The following is a 20,567-nucleotide window of genomic DNA, read 5'->3' on the forward strand; positions in this document are numbered from 1 at the left end:
TTTTCTTACATGGCTTAGACACACTCATGTGAAAAGCCCAGAAGGGGGCTAGGTGCAATGGCTCACGCCTGTAATCCCAACACTTTGGGAGGCCAAGGTGGGCGGATCACTTGAGGTCAGCAATTCGAGATCAGCCTAGGCAACATGGTAAGACCCTATCTCTACAAAAAATATGCAGCAGTGGACACACAGTGTGAGGGCCAGTGGGCAAGTTTGGGTGCCTGAACTTCAGGCTCAAACCTGCGCCTCATGGTGACCAATTTTTTTTTTTTTTTTTTTTGGAGACGGAGTCTCACTCTGTCACCAGGCTGGAATACGGTGGCACGATCTTGGCTCACTGCAACCTCTGCCTCCCAGGTTCAAGCGATTCTCCTGCCTCAGCCTCCTGAGTACCTGGGATTACAGGCACTCGCCACCATGCCCAGCTAATTTTTGTATTTTTAGTAGAGACGGGGTTTCACCATGTTGACCAGGATGGTCTCAATCTCTTGACCTCATGATCCTCCCACCTCAGCCTCTCAAAGTGCTGGGATTACAGGCGTGAGCCACCAAGCCTGGCCCCAACTTTTGTATTTTTTGTGGAGATGGAGTTTCACTATGTCCCTCAGGTTGGTCTTGAACTCCTGGGATCAAGTGATCCTCCCACCTTGGCCTCCCAAAGTGCTGGGAATATACTGTGAGCCACTGTGCTTGGCCTGAAATGCCATTTCTGTTCTTTGTCCTGGACCAAGGTGGCCAAGCCCCTTCTATGTTAAGAGAGCAGGAGGGAAGGAGGGGAGTGGGTGCCTACCGTGTGTACTCAGATCCCACCACCCGGGCGTACTCGGCCCCCACACCCAGGAGGTCACAGGCCGACACCAGGTCCTTCTCAAGCGTGTGCAGTTGCTAAAACGGAGAGAGAGAGCAGTGACCTTTGCTGCCAAACCCATCAGTTTTACGGTACCTGGCCTTTGTGCTTTGTTAACCAACAACCAAACCTCCCCACGTCAATGAAACTGCCTGTGTCAGTTTTGAGCTAAATTAACCAAATTATCTCATCAACGCTAATTGCTTTGGGTACAGAGCTCCAGTTGGCCTGCGGTATATATGTCATCTAACCTAATGGTGCCTGCAGTAGACACCGTCTAAACTTTTTTTTTTTTTTTTTTTTTTTGAGACAGAGTCTCGCTCTGCCGCCCAGGCTGGAGTACAGTGGCCGGATCTCTGCTCACTGCAAGCTCCGCCTCCCGGGTTCACGCCATTCTCCTGCCTCAGCCTCCGGAGTAGCTGGGACTACAGGCGCCCACCACTGCGCCCGGCTAGTTTTTTTTTGTATTTTTTAGTAGAGACGGGGTTTCACCATGTTAGCCAGGATGGTCTCGATCTCCTGACCTCGTGATCCGCCCGTCTCGGCCTCCCAAAGTGCTGGGATTACAGGCTTGAGCCACCGCGCCCGGCCGACACCGTCTAAACTTAATGGAGCATAGAACCAGCAGCCAAGGCTCATGGCGCAGCCCCCAAGGCTGTGAGAGCACCTAGAGCTGTTCTGAGTACTTCGTGGGTGCCTGTGGGGTCTGTCTTTAGTGGGGTGTCCCCAGTGTGTTCCAGGGACAACAAGGAGGGACTCCCTCAGAGGCAAGTGTCAAAGCCTGAACAGGCTGAAAGGGAGGCACATGCCTGGCTTGACCCTGCAAGGCGACACCTGCGGGGCCATGGTGGAGAGCTCGGCCCTTGGGTGTGCGTGCACATGGCTCCTGCCAACTCTGTGGCCTAGGGGTGGTGACTCACAGCTTGGCCTGCTCCTTTGTCTGCTAATGTGCACAAGTGTGCGTGGGGAAATGGAAGGAGACTGTGTGTGCATTCGGCTTCTCATCAGGCCTGGGGGAGGAGGGCCTTGGGAACTCCTGGCTGCTGGGTGAGCTCTTCCCTGTGGGTACTTTTCTCAGCCAGACCCTCCTGGAGTGAGGGACCCAGCTGGAGGAACTCCCAACCCAGGGTCAACACACTGCGTGCCTAGGTGGGTGTCATGGGAGGTGGCTAAGTGGTGGCCCAGAGGGCAGGCTAGGTCATGGAAGAGAGAGGCTGGGGGCCAGGCACCCGCCTGAGGGTCCCCAGTGCAGAAGTGTAGGTGGAGCCCAGGACAGGAGTGGTGCCCCACACGGTGGAGCCTGCTGGTCTCTCCACTGTAGCTGAGAAGGTCGAATTCAGAGTCCCCCAACAACCGAGCACTGTGGAGCTCAGAGACCAGGGCACCACCTGTATCTGGGGTGCCGAAGGGAGCATGAGGAGGAATTGTGTGGATCCCAGGATGAGGGTGTGCCCCAGCAGCCCCCAAAAGTGAGAGGTCCATGTGGGAAACAATGCTTGACGTGGACATTTGTGGCCTGATAGGCAGCCCCCTGGAGTCTCAGCCTAGCTCCTAAAAAAACCCCACAGTGGGTCTCTGGCAGGAAACGTTCCTGGGATTTCAATGAGCGCAGGCCAAAGATGAGATGAGAATGGCTGGGAGGGAGAGAAACCCAAAGACACCCAACAAGCAGCAGGCCCCCTGTCAGTGTCAGCTCCGGGGAAGCCCCGCACTCCCACCACTCACCCCTGGGCGTTGTTGAGAGCCAGGCTCAAGCCGGGGATGCTGTCAAGGATGGAGGCTGGAGGGGGCTTGTGAGCAGGTTAAGTAAATGTTCCTATGTCCCCACCCACTCCGTGTGCCAGCCCAAGGGGGTCTGCGCATCGTGGACTCTGCTGTTCTTTGCACATGGGGCAGGTGTGCCCCAGGGTCATGGTCGCTGCCAGGCACCCTTGTGCCTGGGCCGCAGTACTCACAGCGAGCTGGAAGAGCAGGCGGCAGTGCCAATACGGGGTCTGCTGTGAGATCTGTATCGCCTTCCGCAGCAGCGGCTTTGCTGCATCAACGGAATTCTGAAAGGAAATAGTTACGTTTGGGAACGTAAGAAGGCGGCAATCAAGCTGGATTCCTTAGCAGCAGCTGTGGTGCCAGAAGGCAGTTCCTGTTCATGCTTACCAAAGGATTTTTTTGGGTTGCCAATTTACTTTATTAAAAGCAAAAAAAGATATTTTATTGGACTCACTGGCTGGGAAGTTTCTGCATCACTCTTAAAATAACTTCTCATTCAACTGGACTGAAAGTACTTTCAGTTCAAAATTCTAAACTGTCAAATCAGATGCCAGTTCCCATCTTTTATGTTCTCAGACCAGAGAGAGGCATCGGGGTGTGAAGTACACACATTCCCTGCCGCCAAAGCCACCTTACTCGTCAACCTTCTGAGGTGGGAGGAAGGCAAATTTCAGCTATAATTGAAATTAGGAACCAGATGAAGAAGGGAAACTGTACAGACTTGTCAGGTGAGGAACAGGTTGATCTCTCCAACAGTAGTATGTAGAAAAGGAAGCTGCCGGCACTCCTTAGCAGGTGGCTACCCACCAAAGCCCTGGGGCTTGGGCATAAGAGGTAGGAAAGTAATCTGATTGTTAAAAGCCACCGGGCTGGGCACGGTGGTTCCTGTGTATAATTTTGGCACTTTGGGAAGTCGAGGCAGGATTGCTTGAGGCCAGGAGCTTGAGCCCAGCCTGGGCAAGACCATCTCTACAACAAATAAAAAAATTAGCCAGGCATGGGTGGTGCACGCCTATAGTCCCAGCTACTTGGGAGGCTGAGGTGGGAGGATCACTTGAGCTCAGGAGTTCAAGGCTGCAATGAGCTGTGATTGTGTCATGCACTCCAGCCTGAAAAAAAAAAAGCTGGAGGGATTCCAACTCCCGGAGCCCCAATTTACCAATGTGCTGTCGTGTCTTAGCAACAGGGAGAGACACTTTGCTTTCAGAAACCTTAATATGTTCTTACCTCTTGACAGTACAATTCAGACAACAGACTTGCTGCTTCAAATTTAACATCTTCGAACTGCGGGATCTAGTGACGTCCAGTTAAGGAAGTAGGACACTGCAAAAAAGGTCGGTTTGAAAGGGCCACAGCTTGGGGCTCCTACCCTGCCGAGGTCTGCCGGGCACGCACATCCCTGCCTACCCTGAAATTCCAAGTTTTCCTGTTCCCCCAGTGAACCTTGAGCTTGCTGTAGGGCAGGGCTTGGAGCTGGATGCGAGGTATGAAGAGAAGCACAAAGAGGAGCACAGCGCCCAGGGGCAGCAAAGGGCCAGATGGGGGATGTTCCAGGTGCTCTGTGGGCAGAGCCTCAACTCGCAGGGCATGTTGGGAGGTGGGATTCAAGCTTTGATACATTCTTTTTATTTAAGTGGAGAATTCCTTAAAAGGAACCATACCAACACGGAAAGGATACTTGCTGTGATATCAACCACTGAAAGAGAAAGAAAAGAAAGATTAATTCTCAGGCAAACACCTGGCACCTGGTTAGTGGCTCGCTTTGGGGTTTCCACAGGTTGTCCTGAGAACAGAGGCTGCCAGGTATCCAGGTAACAAGAAGGTGGCCTGCTTGGCCTGAGAGGGTGGGCTTACTCCCCTCTAATCCAGCCAGGGGAATGGAAGCTATAGAGCCCCAGAGGGTGCCTGGGGAGGAGGGGACATGCCCTTCTGACATCAGAGGAGGGGCTGGCACTTGGAGTCAGACCCCACAGGCCCTTGGGTGGGAGCTGCTTCAGAAAGGAACAGAGCTCAGAGGTGACCTGGCCCCATCAAGGACCCCTCATGTCACACGGAAGTAGGGCTGGCAGTCAGAGGTCAGGCAGAGAGGAAGTATATTCAGCAAAGCATAACATGAGAAGTCAGTTTCAACTGGAGAATGGCTCTTGGGGGGCAAGGTCAGTCCTTCTGAGCAAGAGGCATTTGAAAGATGCTTGGCTGTGAGCAAAGTCAGCCTCTCAGAGGGGAGGGAGGGGGGCTCCAGGAAGGACCGACACAGGCAGAACTATGGGATAGCACTGAAGACACACACCAGGAATGCAGTTCAGACAACAGGCTCCAACTCAGGGACCGCTGTGCCCTAAACTTCCACGTTCCAACAGGTTCCCGGGCTAGTCCAGGCCACTGACCACAGCCCATCAGATCACCCAGGCTCCCAAGCACAAGAGCCTAACGCTGTGCCCGGTGACTCACATGTGCCACACACATTCAGAGCAACCTGCGCCTGACAAGAGCCTTGGTGGTTGCTGGAAGGTGGATCTGGAGCAGAGCAGAAGACCCTAACTCATCACGCTCTGTGGGAGGACCACACGGGGCAGGGCAGCATGTGTGGCAAAGTATGGGAAGTGAGGGGCCAGTTCTCTAGGCAAAGGGGGAGCAGGGGGTGCTCCAGGCACTGAAGAGCACATGAAAAAGGCACAGAGGGCCAGGAAGGTGAGGCTGAAGCCCGAAGGTCTCTGCCACTCATGTGGCAACAGCGGCCACTCCTGGTTGAGGGTCAGAATGCCCTGGTGTCACCCCTGGAGGCTGACTCAGTCAGGGCTGGGAAATGAAAGCACCTGACCAGATGGGCATTTCAGACCATCCTGTATGCAGGAGAAAATTCACGAAGGGAGTGTGGAGGAGCCAGTGAGGCCCGGAGATCCACCGCTGGGGGCAGCCTTGGGGCTGGAGATCTCTAGGGCAAGGATGAACAGCAGCTGGGAATGTCACAGGTGCTGGGAAAGCACAGAGCTGCATCGAGAGCAGCTACTGCCAAGACACAGGGGGGCCAGGAGGACAGCTGTGGGAGAGAGCCCAAGCCCCGGGCTCCTGACACACACGCACCCACACGCAGGAGCCCAGATTACAGGCCCTCTGCCAGCCCAAGCGTCTGCTTCCTGTGGTCCCCTCTTGTGGCAGGGATAGGAGGGGCTCGGGGTCCTCAGAGTGGTGGGGCCAGCACCTGCCAACAGAAGTGCGGCCTCAGAGGCGAGGCGCCTCAGCCAGAGGCTGTGTGTGGGGACAGTGGGAACGTGTGTGATGTGAGAGAGGAGCAGAAGTTGGGGGCTTTTTTTCCACAGAAGCTGCTGAGAAGTCGGGTCCAACACGAGAAGCTCTGGAAGGCCACCAACTGGAAGGGATGGCCAATCACATATGAGAGAGGGGGCCGTGACAAAGGAGCTGTACTAGAGCCGGGCTGAGGTCTCCCCGAACCCTGAGATTTGGTGGTTCTGTGGTTCGGGCACCATGGGGCTAGCAAAGGGAAGCTCTTCAGACACAGTCCAGGGAGGACAGAGAGCACTGCCACGCATAAACAACAGCCCCAGCCTGGGTGAGTAAGGTGCAAACCTGGCATCTGCAGCTGAGCCTGGCACCTGTGACAAAGCTGGCCTCATTTCTGTGTGTCACTGCATCCCAGCAGAGGTAAGCAAGATGACCAGTCAACAGGTGAATTCCCTCACCTCCCTTCGGGCGGAGAAGCTTTCCTTTCCAGTCTGTGGCCATGGGATGCTCTCCCCAGAGCTGACGACAGCCCACACAGGCACGTCCGTGGCGGGTAGACTTCAAGAGGATATGTCCAGTCACTTCATGCCTCAGAACACTGCACCCCCTTCTACAAAACTTTGGCCTATGGCACCGAGCTCAGGCCTGTGTGGGTCCAACAATGTCTCCTCATAGCAACAGCTTTTCTTTTTTTTTTGACATAGTCTCACTGTGTTGTCCAGGTTGGAGTGCAGCAGCATGATCATAGTTCACTGCAGCCTTGACCTCCTGGGCTCAAGTGATCCTCCCACCTCAGCCTCCTGAGTAGCTGGGACTACTAGTACGCACCACCATATCTGGCTAATATTTTAAATTTTTTGTAGAGATGGGGTCTGGCTATGCTGCCCAGGCTGGCCTCGATTTCCTAGGCTTGAGTGATTCTCCTATCTTGGCCTTGAAAGGTGCTGGGATTACAGGCGTTGGACACCACGCTTGGCCAGCAACAGCTTTGTGTCCCTTCCCCGTTTGGGGCCATTATATGGCTAACATCAATCTATTCAGCACACAGTTGGACTGGACCTCATTTCTCCTGACCCCATGGACATCTCTTCTTTTTGAGATGGAGTTTCGCTCTTGTTGCCCATGCTGGAGTGCAATGGGATGATCTCGGCTCACCGCAACCTCCGCTTCCCAGGTTCAAGTGATTCTCCTGCCTCAGCCTCCCGAGTAGCTGGGATTACAGGCATGTGCCACCATGCCCGGCTAATTTTCGTATTTTCAGTAGAGACGGGGTTTCTCTATGTTGGTCAGGCTGGTCTCAAACTCCCGACCTCAGGTGATCCACTTGCCTTGGCCTCCCAAAGTGCTGGGATTACAGGCTTGAGCCACCGTGGCTGGCCGAGACATCTCTTCTTTGCAAGCCAGATATGCCTGGTGCTAACGGGCTCGCCTCTCTGCCAGCTCTGTCCGTCCATGCGAAGGCTAGACAGAGAGGATCCCATTTCCCCTGAGGAAGGTGAGGCTCTCAGTGAACCCTGGTGAACTGGGAAGTAACATGCCCAAAGGCTCCAAACACAAGCCTTCTCTTGTGGAAGGCCTTGTCCACCAGCATCAGTGGGTGTCAGGAGCGCTGACTGGGAGCCAGAGGACTGAGTTCAAGGTGTGGGTCCACTGTGAGTTAGCAATGCTCTAAGGCACTTGGGAAATTACATCCCAGGGTTTTTAACATCTGTTTCCCAGGTATCTTTATTGCCCACTTTAAATACATATAGAGGACATTAGATAAAGCTCTTTTTGTGACCAGCCTGGGCAACATAGCAAGATCCTGTCTCTTTAAAAAAAAAAAAAAATCAGCCAGGCTTGGTGATGCATGCTGTAGTGCCAGTTACTTGGGAGGCTGAGGTGGGAGGATCACTCGAGCCCAGGAGTTTGGGGCTACCGTGAGCTATGATCGCACTGCTACACTCCAGCCTGGGCAACAAGGAAAGAACCTGACTCTTAGGAAAAAAAGTCCCATGATGATTGACCTTAAAGTTGTGGCTGCAATGCCTGCAGCAGGCTGACATCCAGTAGGTGCTTGGGAAACATGTGCTGAACGAACAATGGCTTTATCCACTTGGATAATGACTAGAGTTCATTAGAGGAAAGTGCAGGCTTCTGTGTAAGTGCAAATGGCCATAGAACGGTATGCCTTTCAGACACAAAGCCCTAAATGGCATGGGATTTCTCCCTGTCTTTAAATGTCACTACTTCTTCATTGCGACATCAGTGACACCTGGATCTCTCTGCATGAGGACACACATTCCTGAGGGGCAGGACGGGCCTGGTGTCAGGGTGAACCAGTCACTTCCCCAGGGCCATTAATCTGACACCTACTAAATTACTTCACTTTTGTATCTTTGTTAGACTTTTTTTTTTTTTTTTTTTGCAGAGACAGGGAAGGTCTTGCTATGATGCACAGGCTGGTCTTGAACTTCCGGGTTCAAGTGATCCTCCCATCTCCCATCTCAGCTTTCCAAAGCACTGGGATTACAGTTGTGAGCCACCTCAACCAGCCCTCTGTATGACTTTTAGCATATATTTGGAAATCGGAAAAATATATCCAACTCACAAATTAAGGATGTAGAATGCCTTACCCAAGTTTGCTACCTCATCTACGTGATATTTTTTTTTTTTTTTTTTGAGACAGAGCCTTGCTCTGTTGCCCAGGCTGGAGTGCAGTGGCACAATTTCGGCTCACTGCAAGCTTCATCTCCCAGGTTCACGCCATTCTCCTGCCTCAGCCTCCCAAGTAGCTGGGACTACAGGCGCCCGCCACCACGCCCGGCTAATGTTTTGTATTTTTTAGTAGAAATGGGGTTTCACCGTGTTAGCCAGGATGGTCTCGATTTCCTGACCTCGTGATCCAATGGCCTTGGCCTTGGCCTTCCAAAGTGCTGGAATTACAGGCGTGAGCCACCGCGACTGGCCTCTAATTTTTTTTTTTTTTTGAGACAGAGTTTCGCTCTTATTGCCCAGGCTGAAGTGCAATGGCACAATCTTGGCTCACGGCAACCTCCGGCTCCCGGTTTAAGCGATTCTCCTGCCTCAGCCTCCCGAGTAGCTGGGATTACAGGGCATGCGCCACCATGCCCGGCTAATTTTGTATTTTTGGTAGAGACGGGGTTTCTCTATGTTGGTCAGGGTGGTCTCGAACTCCTGACCTCTGGTGATGCACCCGCCTTGGTGTCCCAAAGTGCTGGGATCACAGGCATGAGCCATGGCGCCTGGCAGGCCCAACTAATTTTTTTACTTTTTTGTAGAGATGGGGGTCTTGCTATCTCTACAAAATCTAAATGAGATTTAGAAATCTAAATGAGTTTGAGACCAGCATGGTCTCAGGAGATACTACCGCCTCAGCCTCCCAAAGTGCTGGGATTACAGGCATGAGCCACTACACCTGGCCTGTTGTTGTTTTGTTTTTGTTTTTTTGTTTGTTTGTTTTTTTTGAGACGGAGTCTCGCTCTGTTGCCCAGGCTGGAGTGCAGTGGCCGGATCTCAGCTCACTGCAAGCTCCGCCTCCCAGGTTCACGCCATTCTCCTGCCTCAGCCTCCCGAGTAGCTGGGACTACAGGCGCCCGCCACCTCGCCCGGCTAGTTTTTTGTATTTTTTAGTAGAGAAAGAGGTGGAGTTCTGGCGGTAATGCAAGTGATGGTGAGTGGCTGTAAATACAGATGAAGCTTTGCTCACCTACCCATTGCTCGCCTCCTGCGGTGCGGCCTGGTTCCCAGCATAAATGTAACCAGTATCAGTTTAAGAAATTAAAATAATATTATTCTAGTTTTGACTGTCCTTTTAGATTTCTTCAATGAATGTTACAAAATACAAATAGTATATTACTTTTTTTTTTTTTGAGACAGAGTCTCACTCTGTCGCCCAGGCTGGAGTGCAGTGGCCGGATCTCAGGTTCACGCCATTCTCCTGCCTCAGCCTCCCGAGTAGCTGGGACTACAGGCGCCCGCCACCTCGCCCGGCTAGTTTTTTGTATTTTTTAGTAGAGACGGGGTTTCACCGTGTTAACCAGGATGGTCTGGATCTCCTGACCTTGTGATCCGCCCATCTCCGCCTCCCAAAGTGCTGGGATTACAGGCTTGAGCCACCGCGCCCGGCCATTGTTTTGTTTTTATAAGAGACAGGGCTGGCTGGGAGCAGTGGCTCACGCCTGTAATCCCAGCACTTCGGGAGGCCAAGACAGGTGGACTGCTTGAGCTCAGGAGTTTGAGACCAACCTAGGCAACATGGCAAAACCCCATATCTACAAAAAATGAAAAAATTAGCTGGGCATGGTGGTGTGTGCCTGTCACATCAGCTACTCCAGAGGCTGAGGCAAAAGAACCACATAAGCCCAGGAAGCAGAGGTTGCAGGGAGCTGACATCATGCCACTGCACTCCAGCCTGGGTGACAGAGTGAGACTTTATCTCAAAAAATAAAAATAAATAAAAATTAAAAAATTAAAAAGACAGGGCTTTTGTCACCCAGGCTGGAATGCAGTGGTGCAATCATGAGTCACTGTAACCTTGAACTCCTAGGCTCAAGCGCTCCTCCTGCTTCAGCCTCCCAAGTAGCTGGGACTATAGGCATGTGTGGCTAATTTTTTTTTTTTTTTTTGTAGAGACAGGGTCTTGCTATGCTGCCCAGGCTGGTCTCAAACTCCTGGGATCAAGTGATCCTCCCGCCTTCGCCTCCTGAAGTGCTGGGATAAGAGGCATGAGCCACCACGCCTGGCCCAAATTCAGTTGTTTTTTTTTTTAACTACCCTGTTGCTTGCAACTCCTCTGGGATGGAAGCACAGCATTTAGCAGCTTCCCTGGCCTCTTGCTGCTGTGTGACTGTCCCTAAGCACATTTTCCTGCAGTGGCTGGGTGTCACCACAGGTGAGTCTGAGGTGGGCCTTACCCTGTTAATTTGTTGAGGATCCAGGGAGACCTTGCTCTGTGAAGCACCAATGCAGGGCCTGGCATGTAGAAGGTGCCAATGATACTACAGTAACTGGCAATCACTAAGTAGAAGAACTGGGGTGGGAGAGGAAGGGACCAGCTGGTAGAACCATGAGGTGATGGTTCCTAAACAGATTTCACATCCTGAAGTCAGAGGTGACTCAGAATGAGAGGGAAGGAAATAGAAACAAAAACAGGAGGAAGCACAGATCACTTCATGAAACTGCTTAACGGCCAGCTCTGTACAAGTCTCTGCTCCCTGCAGATGGGATATGGAATTTAGCAGGACATAGTTGTGATCCTGAAGAATGAAAGAACTGCTCACGCTGGGCCTGATGAGGACAGGCTCAGACCGAGCCCTACTGGGTCTTAAAACAAAAGGAAGCATTTAATCACTTGCTGAGAAGGTGAACCATAGATGCTCAGGCTAAACCTGGATGCAGAATTAAGTATCTGACCAGCACAGTCTGGAGCTGCTTTCTAAGTCAGATGAGCAAAATCACCATTAAAAAGCAGCCCTGGTCCAACCACAGATAAAGCATGCATGGCATTGACACAGAGAAAGCATGCATGGCACACGCAGTCAGAAAACACCACTGTTCAAAGAATGACTGCCTGGATTACAGAAAATAGTAAGTTCTTCCAGAGAGGCGGCATTTAGTCCTGGGTGGCTTTCAAATCAGGAAAACCTAAGAATGATGATGCACTTCCCAGGCCAACGGATAAAGGGGACTGAGATCAAAAGTAAGAAAGTTAAGGGGGAAATGGATATGCAGGTACATTCTCTTGATTCAACAGTAGAAGTCCAAATGATCAAGAGGGATCTGTCTGCTTAAAAGACAGGCGGGAAAATAAGACAAAAGCCGTAGGACCTGGAAGAGAGGAGAAGACTGAAAACTCACAGGGATGGGTGTACAGTAAGAAGAGAGAGAATAAGAGGAAAGCAAAATACAGAAGAACACAACCCGGCAGAATCTGTGCAAATGGCATTGCAAAAATCTTTTTTTTTTTTTTTGAGACACGGTCTCTCTCTGTCACCCAGACTGGATTGCAGTGGCAGGAACATGGCTCACTGATGTCTCAACCTTCTGGGCTCAAGTCATCCTCACGCCTCAGCTTCCCAAGTAGCTAGGACTACAGGTGTGAGCCACCACGGGCCCACTAATTTTCAAATTTTTTGTAGAGGCAGGGTAGTGCCCAGGATGGTCACTGTGAATTCTCTAGCCAAGAAATTTCTAAGTAAAGGGACAACGCTTATAGTCATCAACCATTTACTTAGGGGAGTCCCAGAGTAGCCAAAACACACCATATCTCTGCCAAAACCATACTCAGAGAAGGAAGGCTTTCAGGCAAAGTGTCCTGCCATGCACTGTAACAGCTCCAGGATATGCTGAGCAGACCCAGGGAACAAGGTGGCCGGCAGGTGTTCTGAGGCCCCACAGAGGCAAGAGTCACTGAGACACCAACTACTGTGACCCCCAAAACGCTGCTAAGGAGTTCCAGACTAGTGTGGCCAACATAGTGAAAACCCATCTCTAATAAAAGCAGAAAAAATTAGCCTGGCATGGTGGTGGGCACCTGTAATCCCAGTTGTTTTGGAGGCTGAGGCAGGAGAATAGCCTGAACCTGAGAGGCAGAGATTTTAATGAGCTGAGACTGCACCACTGCACTCCAGCCTGGGCAACAGAGTGAGAGTCCATCTGAAAAAAAAAAAAAAAAAATAGCTGGGCGCAGTGGCTCACGCCTGTAATTCCAACACTTTGGGAGGCTGAGGCGGGCAGATCACGAGGTCAGGAGATGGAGACCATCCTGACTAACACGGTGAAACCCCATCTCTACTAAAAACACAAAAAATTAGCTGGGCGCGGTAGCGGGTGCCTGTAGTCCCAGTTACTAGAGAGGCTGAGGCAGAAGAACCGTGTGAACCCGGGAGGCGGAGCTTGCAATGAGCTGAGATAGCACCACTGCAGTACAGCCTGGGCCAAAGAGCAAGACTCCGTCTCAAAAAAAAAAGTTGCTGGGGAGGCTGTGTGTGGTGGCTCACACCTGTAATTCCAGCACTTCAGGAGGCTGAGGCAGGTGATTGCTTGAGGCCCAGAGTTTAAGACCAGCCTGGGCAACATATTGAGATCCTAGCTCTATAGAAAATATAAAAATAAATACAATTAAATTTTTAAAAAGCTGCTGAGGAAAGGAAGACACACCCTCTTTGACTCTGATGGGGATTTTTTCTTAAAGTTTTGAGACAAGGTCTTGGTCTGTTGTCCAGGGTGGAATGCAGTGGCACGATCACAGCTCACTGTAGCCTCAACTTCCTGGGATCAAGTAATCGTCTTGCCTTAGCGTCCTCAGTAGCTGGGACCACAGTCATGTGCCACCAGGCCTGGATAATTTGTGCGTGTGTGTGTGTGTATATATATGTGTGTATATATATATATATTTGGTAGAGATAGGGTTTTGCTATGTTGCCCAGGCTGATCTTGAACTCCTGGGCTTAAGCAATCTGCCCACTTTGGCCTCACAAAGTCTTGGGATTGCAGGTGTGAGCCACCACACTCGGCCTGATGGGGACAATTAATGGATGATTCTTTCAAAGTTAGTTGACTTGATGAAACAGACGAGTAAGTATATTATATATCTTTCTAGATGACTTAAAATGCAGTTGAGGGCCAGGCCTGGTGACACACACCTATAGTCCCAGCTACTCAGGAGGCTGAGGTGGGAGGATCATTTGAACTCACAGGGCGGAGGTTACAAAGATTTGAGATCGTGCCATTGCACTCCAGCCTGGGCAACAGAGTGAGACTCTGTCTCAAAAAAAAAAAAAAAAAATGCAGTTGAGGAGACCATTAGAAATTGACAGAAGCAGATACAAGATTAACCTTAAATAAAAATGCGATGACCAAGGAGGCTGGGGTCTCTGAGAGAAAGCAAAAGACAGTGAAAACAATAGGAAAGCTGGATGTAGCACTGAGTTCGGTGGCCAATGATAGGTTTTTTTTTTTTTTTTTGGGGGGGGACAGAGTCTTGCTCTGTTGCCAGGCTGGAGTGCAGTGGCGCGATCTCAGCTCACTGCAACCCCCACCTCCCGGGTTCAAGGAATTCCCCTGCCTCAGCCTCCCAAGTGGCTGGGATTACAGGCGTGCACCATCACACCTGGCTAATTTTTTGTATTTTAGTAGAGACGGGGTTTCTCCATGTTGGCCAGGATGGTTTTGATCTCCTGACCTTGTGATCTGCCCGCCTCGGCCTCCCAAAGTGCTGGGATTACAGGTGTGAGCCACCGCACCCGACCCAATAATAGGTTTTACCTAAGCACTTATGTTAGAGAAAATTAGTTCAGTAAAGAAGAGCAGAGAGATGCCGGGTGTGGTGGCACGCCTGTAATCCCAGCACTTTGGGAGGCCAAGGCGGGTGGATCCCTTCAGGTCACTTTGAGACCAGCCTGGCCAACGTGGTGAAACCCTGTCTCTACCAAAAATACAAAAATTAGCTGGGCATGGTGGCTCATGCCTGTAATCCCAGCTACTCAGGAGGCTGAGGCACAAGAATCACTTGAACCTGGGAGGTGGAGGTTACAGTGAGCTGAGACTGCACCAACTGCACTCTAGCCTGGGTGACAGAGCGAGAGTCTGTCTCAAAAAAATAAAAATAAGGCTGGGCGCAGTGGCTCAAGCCTGTAATCCCAGCACTTTGGGAGGCTGAGGCGGGCAGATCACCTGAGGTCAGGATTTCGAGACCAGCCTGAGCAACATGATGAAACCTCATCTCTACTAAAAATACAAAATTAGCCGGGCGTGGTGGCACATGCCTGTAATCCTAGCTACTCAGGAGGCTGTGGTAGGAGAATCGTTTGAACCCAGGAGGTGGAGTTTGCAGTGAGCTGAAATCGCGCCACTGTACTCCAGCCTGGGTAATAGGAGCGAAACACATTCTCAAAAAAATAAAAAATAAAACAGGCTGGGCGTGGTAGCTCACGCCTGTAATCCCAGCACTTTGGGAGGCCAAGGCAGGTGGATCACCTGACATTAGGAGTTCGAGGCCAGCCTGACCAACATGGTGAAACCCCATCTTCACTAAAAGTACAAAAATTATCTGGGCGTGGTGGTGGGCGCCTGTAATCCCCGTTGCTCGGAAGGCTGAGGCAGGAGACTCGCTTGAACCCAGGAGGCGGAGGTTGCAGTGAGCCAAGACTGCGCCATTGCACTCCAGAGCCTGGGTGACAGAGCAAGATTCCATCTCAAAAAATAAATAAATAAAATAAAATAAAAGTAACAATAAAAATAAAAAGAACAGCAGAAAGAATGAGCAAGGAGAAAAGTCACAAAATACTGCAAAATACTGTTACACTGGGTTGTCTCTCCGAGAAGATACTGGAATCTCTTCAGCCATTTGCTTTTCAGAACTAGAAACCAGCAAACCACTTCTTTTTTTTTTTGATGTGGAGTCTCGCTCTGTTGCCCAGGCTGGAGTGCAGTGGCACGATCTTGGCTCACTGCAAGCTCTGCCTCCCGGGTTCACGCCATTCTCCTGCCTCAGCCTCCCTAGCAGCTCGGACTACAGGTGCCCGCCACCACACCCGGCTAATTTTTTGCATTTTTAGTAGAGATGGGGTTTCACTATGTTAGCCAGGATGGTCTCAATCTCCTGACCTCATGATACACCTGCCTCAGCCTCCCAAAGTGCTGGGATTACAGGCGTGAGCCACCGCGCCCGGCCCAGCAAACCACTTCGAAGCAGATAACATATCATGATTCTTTATTAAGTAGCTCAGGAGAAGGAAAGAATAAAAGTTGATAGCTCCCTGATTGGGAAAAAATGAGCAATTAATAAAGAATGAAGATGAAAGAAAGCACACTTAAGTTGTAACACAGAAAGAATTCGCAAATGTTGGTGGAAGGAAAACCGTATAGAAAACATCACTTTAACTAAAAGCTGGAAAAATTCTCAGTTTGGATGCAACTGACAAAAAGAACGGGATTCCCAGGCATAAAGTTGGTGTGAGCTACAGAGGGCACCATGTGGCTCAGCGGAAGACCCTTCAAGATTCAAAGTTCCATTAAACAGAGCAAAGGCACTTCACGAGAAGGGTTTAAATTATGGGTCCAAAACCCAAGTGGTAAAGCGAGCAATTTGCAGCATGACTGCTTCTCCTAGACAGGGCTGAGTGGGCGAAATACAACGGTACACACAGTGACTATTAGCCACTGCCAGAAACAGGCTGAACAGCCCTGGGAGACAAGGTAAGGCAGGCGGTGGGAGTTGTTCATGGAGAGAAAGGAGAGTTTCAGAACCAAACATCCACTGGAGATGCTGGGCCACCAGACCCCTCCCAGTCAATAAAGCCTGGTGTCTCATTTGATCTCAGCCTCATCATGACCCTGGAGAGACCCTGATACCATCTGCCAGTCCCTGACAGCTTGGGCATTCCTTGAAATCAACCTGATCCCCTGAGTGGTTCTCCAGGCTCCCTGCCCCACCCATTCAGGCCTCTGCTCAAATGTCACTCCCACAAATAGAGACTCTCTCACCACCTCTGCCAAAAATAGCTCCACGCCAACTCCATCCCTTCTCCCTGGTCCACTTCTCATGGTTCTTCCATCACTGCCTAACCTCTTACCATATGCTTATCATTTGTCTTCCTCACGAAAACCTAGGCTTACATGGGCAGAAACTATTACAGCCATTGCTGATCCCCCAGCACCAAAAATAGGGCTTGGCAGCCTGCATGAGCTGAACAAATATCTGTTGAATGAATCAAAGAAAAAAAAACTTCACCAAAACAATAATGATCTTGGCATGTAACCTGGTTATCACTGAGCTGGAGTTTGGGCTCAGTTTTATCAATAACTTGTTGTGCAGCCTTGGGCAAATCACTTTATCTCTCTGGGCGTATAATGCCTCCTTTCTGAAACAAGGCAGTTGATCAAGTGAGGACTAAAGTTACCTTCCAGGCTGGGCACAATGGCTCAAGCCTGCGGTTCCAGCACTTTGGGAGGCTGAAACAGGTGGATGGCTTGAGCTCAGGAGTTCAAGACCTTGTCTTTACAAAAAACACAAAAATTAGCTGGCTGTGGTGGTGCGTACCTGTGGTCCCAGCTACTCAGGAGGCTGAGATGGGAGGACTGCTTGAGCCCAGGAGGTCAAGGCTGCAGTGAGCCGAGATCATGCCAGTGCACCCCAGCCTGGGTGATGGAGCGAGACCCTGTCTCAAAATAAACAAACAAACAAACAAACAAACCTGGCCAGATGTGGCGGCTTACACCTGTAATCCTAGCACTTTGGGAGGACAAGATGGGCGGATCACTTGAGGTCAGGAGTTCGAAACCAGCCTGACTAAATGATGAAACCCCATCTCTACTAAAAATACAAAAATTAGTGAGATGAGGTGGCATATGCCTGTAATCCCAGCTACTTGGGAGGCTGAGGCAGCAGAATCGCTTGAACCCGTGAGACAGAAGTTGTAGTGAGCCAAGACTGCGCCACTACACTCCAGCCTGGTGACAGAGCGGGACGCCGTCTCACAAAAAAAAAAAAAAGAAAAAAAAAAAAGAAAAAAAATCATCTAGGGCTGGGCGCGATCGCTCATGTCTGCAATCTTAGCACTTTGGGAGGCCGAGGCAAGTGGATCACAAGGTCAGGAGTTCAAGACCAGCCTGGCCAATATTGTGAAACCCTATCTCTACCAAAAATACAAAAATTAGCCAGGCGTGGTGGCGCACACCTGTAGTCCCAGCTACTTGGGAGGCTGAGGCAGAAGAGTCACTCGAACCCAGGAGGCAGAGGTTGCAGTGGGCCGAGGTCGCGCCACTGCACTTCAGCCTGGGTGACAGAGCAAGACTCCGTCTCAAAAAAAAAAAAAATTAGTTGGGTGTGGTGGCAGGAGCCTGTAATCTCAGCTACTCTGGAACCTGAAGCAGGAGAATCACCTGAACCCGGGAGAGGGAGGTTGCAGTGAGCTGAGATCCTGCCATTGCGCTACAGCCTGGGCAACAAGAGCGAAATTCCCTCTCAAAATAAACAAATAAATAAAGTCTCCTTCCAACTTTTCAGTCTGTGAAACAAAGATTTGATCTGTTCCTCAAGGCAACTTGTTACTAGCTGAGGGTGAGTCCCAGTTACTCTGGAGGCTGAGGCGGGAGAATGGCGTGACTTCGGGAGGCGGAGGTTGCAGTGAGCCGAGATCGTGCCACTGCACTCCAGCCTGAGCGACAGAGCGAGACTCCGTCTCAAAAAAAAGAAAAGGGCCACTCTCCCGCATTCTTTGAGGCACCAAGATGACACAAGTCAGGTTGGGTCAGGGGAGGGACTCACTCGGAAGAGGATGGACTAGTAGATGGTAGACCCAGTGGATACAGAAAAAGTAGGAGCTGCGAAATCCCCTAATACTGAAACTGCAAAGCGGGTCCTGGAATCCAGAACCCCCGTTTCTCCTCCTCATAGACCTCAAATGACCAACTCCAGACTCTGGGTCTCAGCTTCCCTCGTATGACACCAGGCATTATTGATGGGAGCACGAGACCCTCCAGAAACCACGAGTACCAAACTTCCACGTCCAAGGAGGAGGATGCCCCTTCCAGGTTCCTGAGAGACCAGACTTCCGATTCCCGGGGGAATGCCAGGGGTCTCGCCTCCGCCAACCCCTACCCCAAGTCACTTTAGGTGGAAGCGTTTGGGGCTTGATGCTCCCGAAGCTGAACCAGGAGGAGCTAGTAGCTTCAGGACCCTATGATGTCCCCATCGCCACCAACAGGTGGGATCCTCCTGAAAACCAGACGATTTGCGGATCCTGTTGCTCCCAAGAACAAGCAACTTTTAGACTAAAGTGACGGGGCTCCTGGAGCCCTGTCATCAGAGACGGGAAATAAGGCGTGGGGGGCGAGGCCTTCGTGTCCCCTGAGAGGCTGGTGGCTTTGGGGTCCGGCAGAGGCGGGCGGGGGTCCTGTGGCTTTGACGGAGGTCGCGCCCCCAGGTCGCCGAGGAGCGGCCCCCGCCCGTCGCGGTCGCGACCCGTCAGCCCAGGTCTTGCAAGGAGCCCGCGACTCCTCCCTCGCGGCCCGGCCCGCGCTCACCGCCTTCTCCAGGTGGCTGCGCGCCTGCTCGCTGTTCTTGGTGTGGTGATAGAGAACGGAGCCCAGTTGCAGGTGTGTACGGGCCTCGATGCGCTGGGGCGGCTTGAAGGGGAACACGGCCTGCAAGCAGTGCACGCACAGGCGGATTTTGGGCGGGCTGGAAGTGCGGAAGTGCTCAGCGAAGCCCAGAAGCGCCAGGTACCAAGAGTCAGCCGCCTCGGCCTGCGCAGCCTGGGCCGCCGCCGCCTGCGCCGCCGCCGCCGCCTGAGCCGCCATTTTGGCCTCCACAACAACAAGCCGCCGCCACAGGGAGGCGGAAGCAGGCGCGCGAGGCGGGGCCGGGCTCTCTCGCGGCTTCCGCGAGATCTGCCGCCCAAAGCATCCTGGAACATGTAGTTTGTATTTGGGATGACCGCCGCTCCGGGAAGGTGTAAAAAGGGCGACGCCGTCTGGTTATCATGACTAGGACTTAGGCATCGCCGATAGGATGAGGCTTTCGTTTCTGGAGGTAAAAAACCCAGTCGTCCACGCAGGAATAGGGAGAGTCTGACCGAGGCGGACTACATCTCCCATCAGGCGATGCACACTATAACAGGGCCCCTTAAGTGGTGCCGGAGCATTGTGGGATTGGATGAGTCTCAAGATGGACAACCGGGATGTTGCAGGTAACAGCCCCCGCCTCCCTTCAGGCGCCTGCCTGGGTCCCTGGGGCTAGGTGTCTCCCCTTACTCCTCGGGTCCGTCTTGTTGCGACCCGTGGATCCCTCGCTTCAGCCTGGGGCAGCCCAAAGCTTCGGCTTCTGCACCTCTTGGTTTCTCGAGACCCCAGACCCAGGTTGCTGGCCGCCCCCGCCTGGTTTGCTGAGGACGCACGGATCTCCGTAGAGGCCGCCACCCGGCTCAGCCCTGCCTCCCGTTTCCGAAACAACCGCCTTCAGGGCTGCTCCAACCTCCGTTCCCCAATACAGCGGCAACCTTGGGCTGTCCCTGCACCCCACTTTTCGTGGCAGCTGCCCTCTGGTTTGTGTCCCGCTTTCTGAAAAAGCTGCTTTTCCGAAGTGCTTTGAGGCTCCCTTGACACACTTTCCCGCGTCTTTTGACCCTCACTTTGCTGCAAACCTTGGTTTTTCTACTTTCCCAGAATAGAATGCATTTATCCATCAGCAAATACTTAGGGCGTGCTCACTGTGTGCCAGGCACTGTGCTAGGCGCTACGCCTGCAGCGGTGACCGAAACAGGGCCCTACTTTTCTGGAGGTTGCTTTCTACTGGGGAGTCAGTGCATTAATGAGAAAATACTTACAAAGACTTACGTATGATGTGAGGTGGAGAGTGGAGTCTCCTGATACAGGGTAGTCAGGAAAGACCTTTTCTTTCTTTCTTTCTTTCTTTTTTTGAGACAGGGTCTCACTTTGTTGCCCAGGCTGTAGCGCAGTAGCACAATCATGGCTCACTGTGGCTCCCTGGGTTCAGGTGATCCTCCCACCTCAGCCTCCCAAGTAGCTGGGCCCACAGGTGCGTGCCACCACACACAGCGAATTTGTGTTTTTTTTTTTGAAACGGAGTCTTGCTCTGTCACCCAGGCTGGAGTGCAGTGGCCGGATCTCAGCTCACTGCAAGCTCCTCCTCTCGGGTTCACGCCATTCTCCTGCCTCAGCCTCCCGAGTAGCTGGGACTACAGGC

At 51.8% G+C, this 20,567-nt stretch overlaps 2 protein-coding genes across 6 annotated transcripts in view; one reads left to right on the forward strand and one right to left on the reverse strand.

Annotated features, from left to right (window-relative positions):
- The window catches only part of MAU2 (MAU2 sister chromatid cohesion factor), a 38,011-nt gene extending 18,676 nt beyond the window's left edge, over window positions 1-19,335 (reverse strand). For 4 of the 5 annotated variants that reach the window (XR_001897651.3, XR_002518929.2, XM_021930928.2 and 1 more), the window contains exons 1-5: window positions 18,887-19,166; window positions 4,293-4,310; window positions 3,842-3,907; window positions 2,803-2,898; window positions 791-885 (exon numbers count right to left, since the gene is read on the reverse strand). Coding sequence is in view for 3 of the 5 variants with exons in the window: in XM_021930928.2 (XP_021786620.1) it covers window positions 791-885; window positions 2,803-2,898; window positions 3,842-3,907; window positions 4,293-4,310; window positions 18,887-19,162 (551 nt within the window). In the remaining 2 variants the exon portion in view is untranslated. Of the gene's footprint in view, window positions 1-790; window positions 886-2,802; window positions 2,899-3,841; window positions 3,908-4,292; window positions 4,311-18,886 lie in introns of all 5 variants that reach the window. The other variant, XM_003915222.4, reaches the window with a different exon arrangement.
- Window positions 19,178-20,567, forward strand: part of SUGP1 (SURP and G-patch domain containing 1) — a 44,837-nt gene continuing 43,447 nt past the window's right edge. The window contains exon 1 of the mRNA XM_003915223.5: window positions 19,178-19,551. Within this exon, the coding sequence (XP_003915272.2) occupies window positions 19,518-19,551 (34 nt within the window). The 5' untranslated portion in view covers window positions 19,178-19,517. The remainder of the gene's footprint in view (window positions 19,552-20,567) is intronic.

The sequence above is a fragment of the Papio anubis genome, chromosome 20, assembly GCF_008728515.1.
Source record: "Papio anubis isolate 15944 chromosome 20, Panubis1.0, whole genome shotgun sequence".
Lineage (NCBI taxonomy): Eukaryota > Metazoa > Chordata > Mammalia > Primates > Cercopithecidae > Papio > Papio anubis.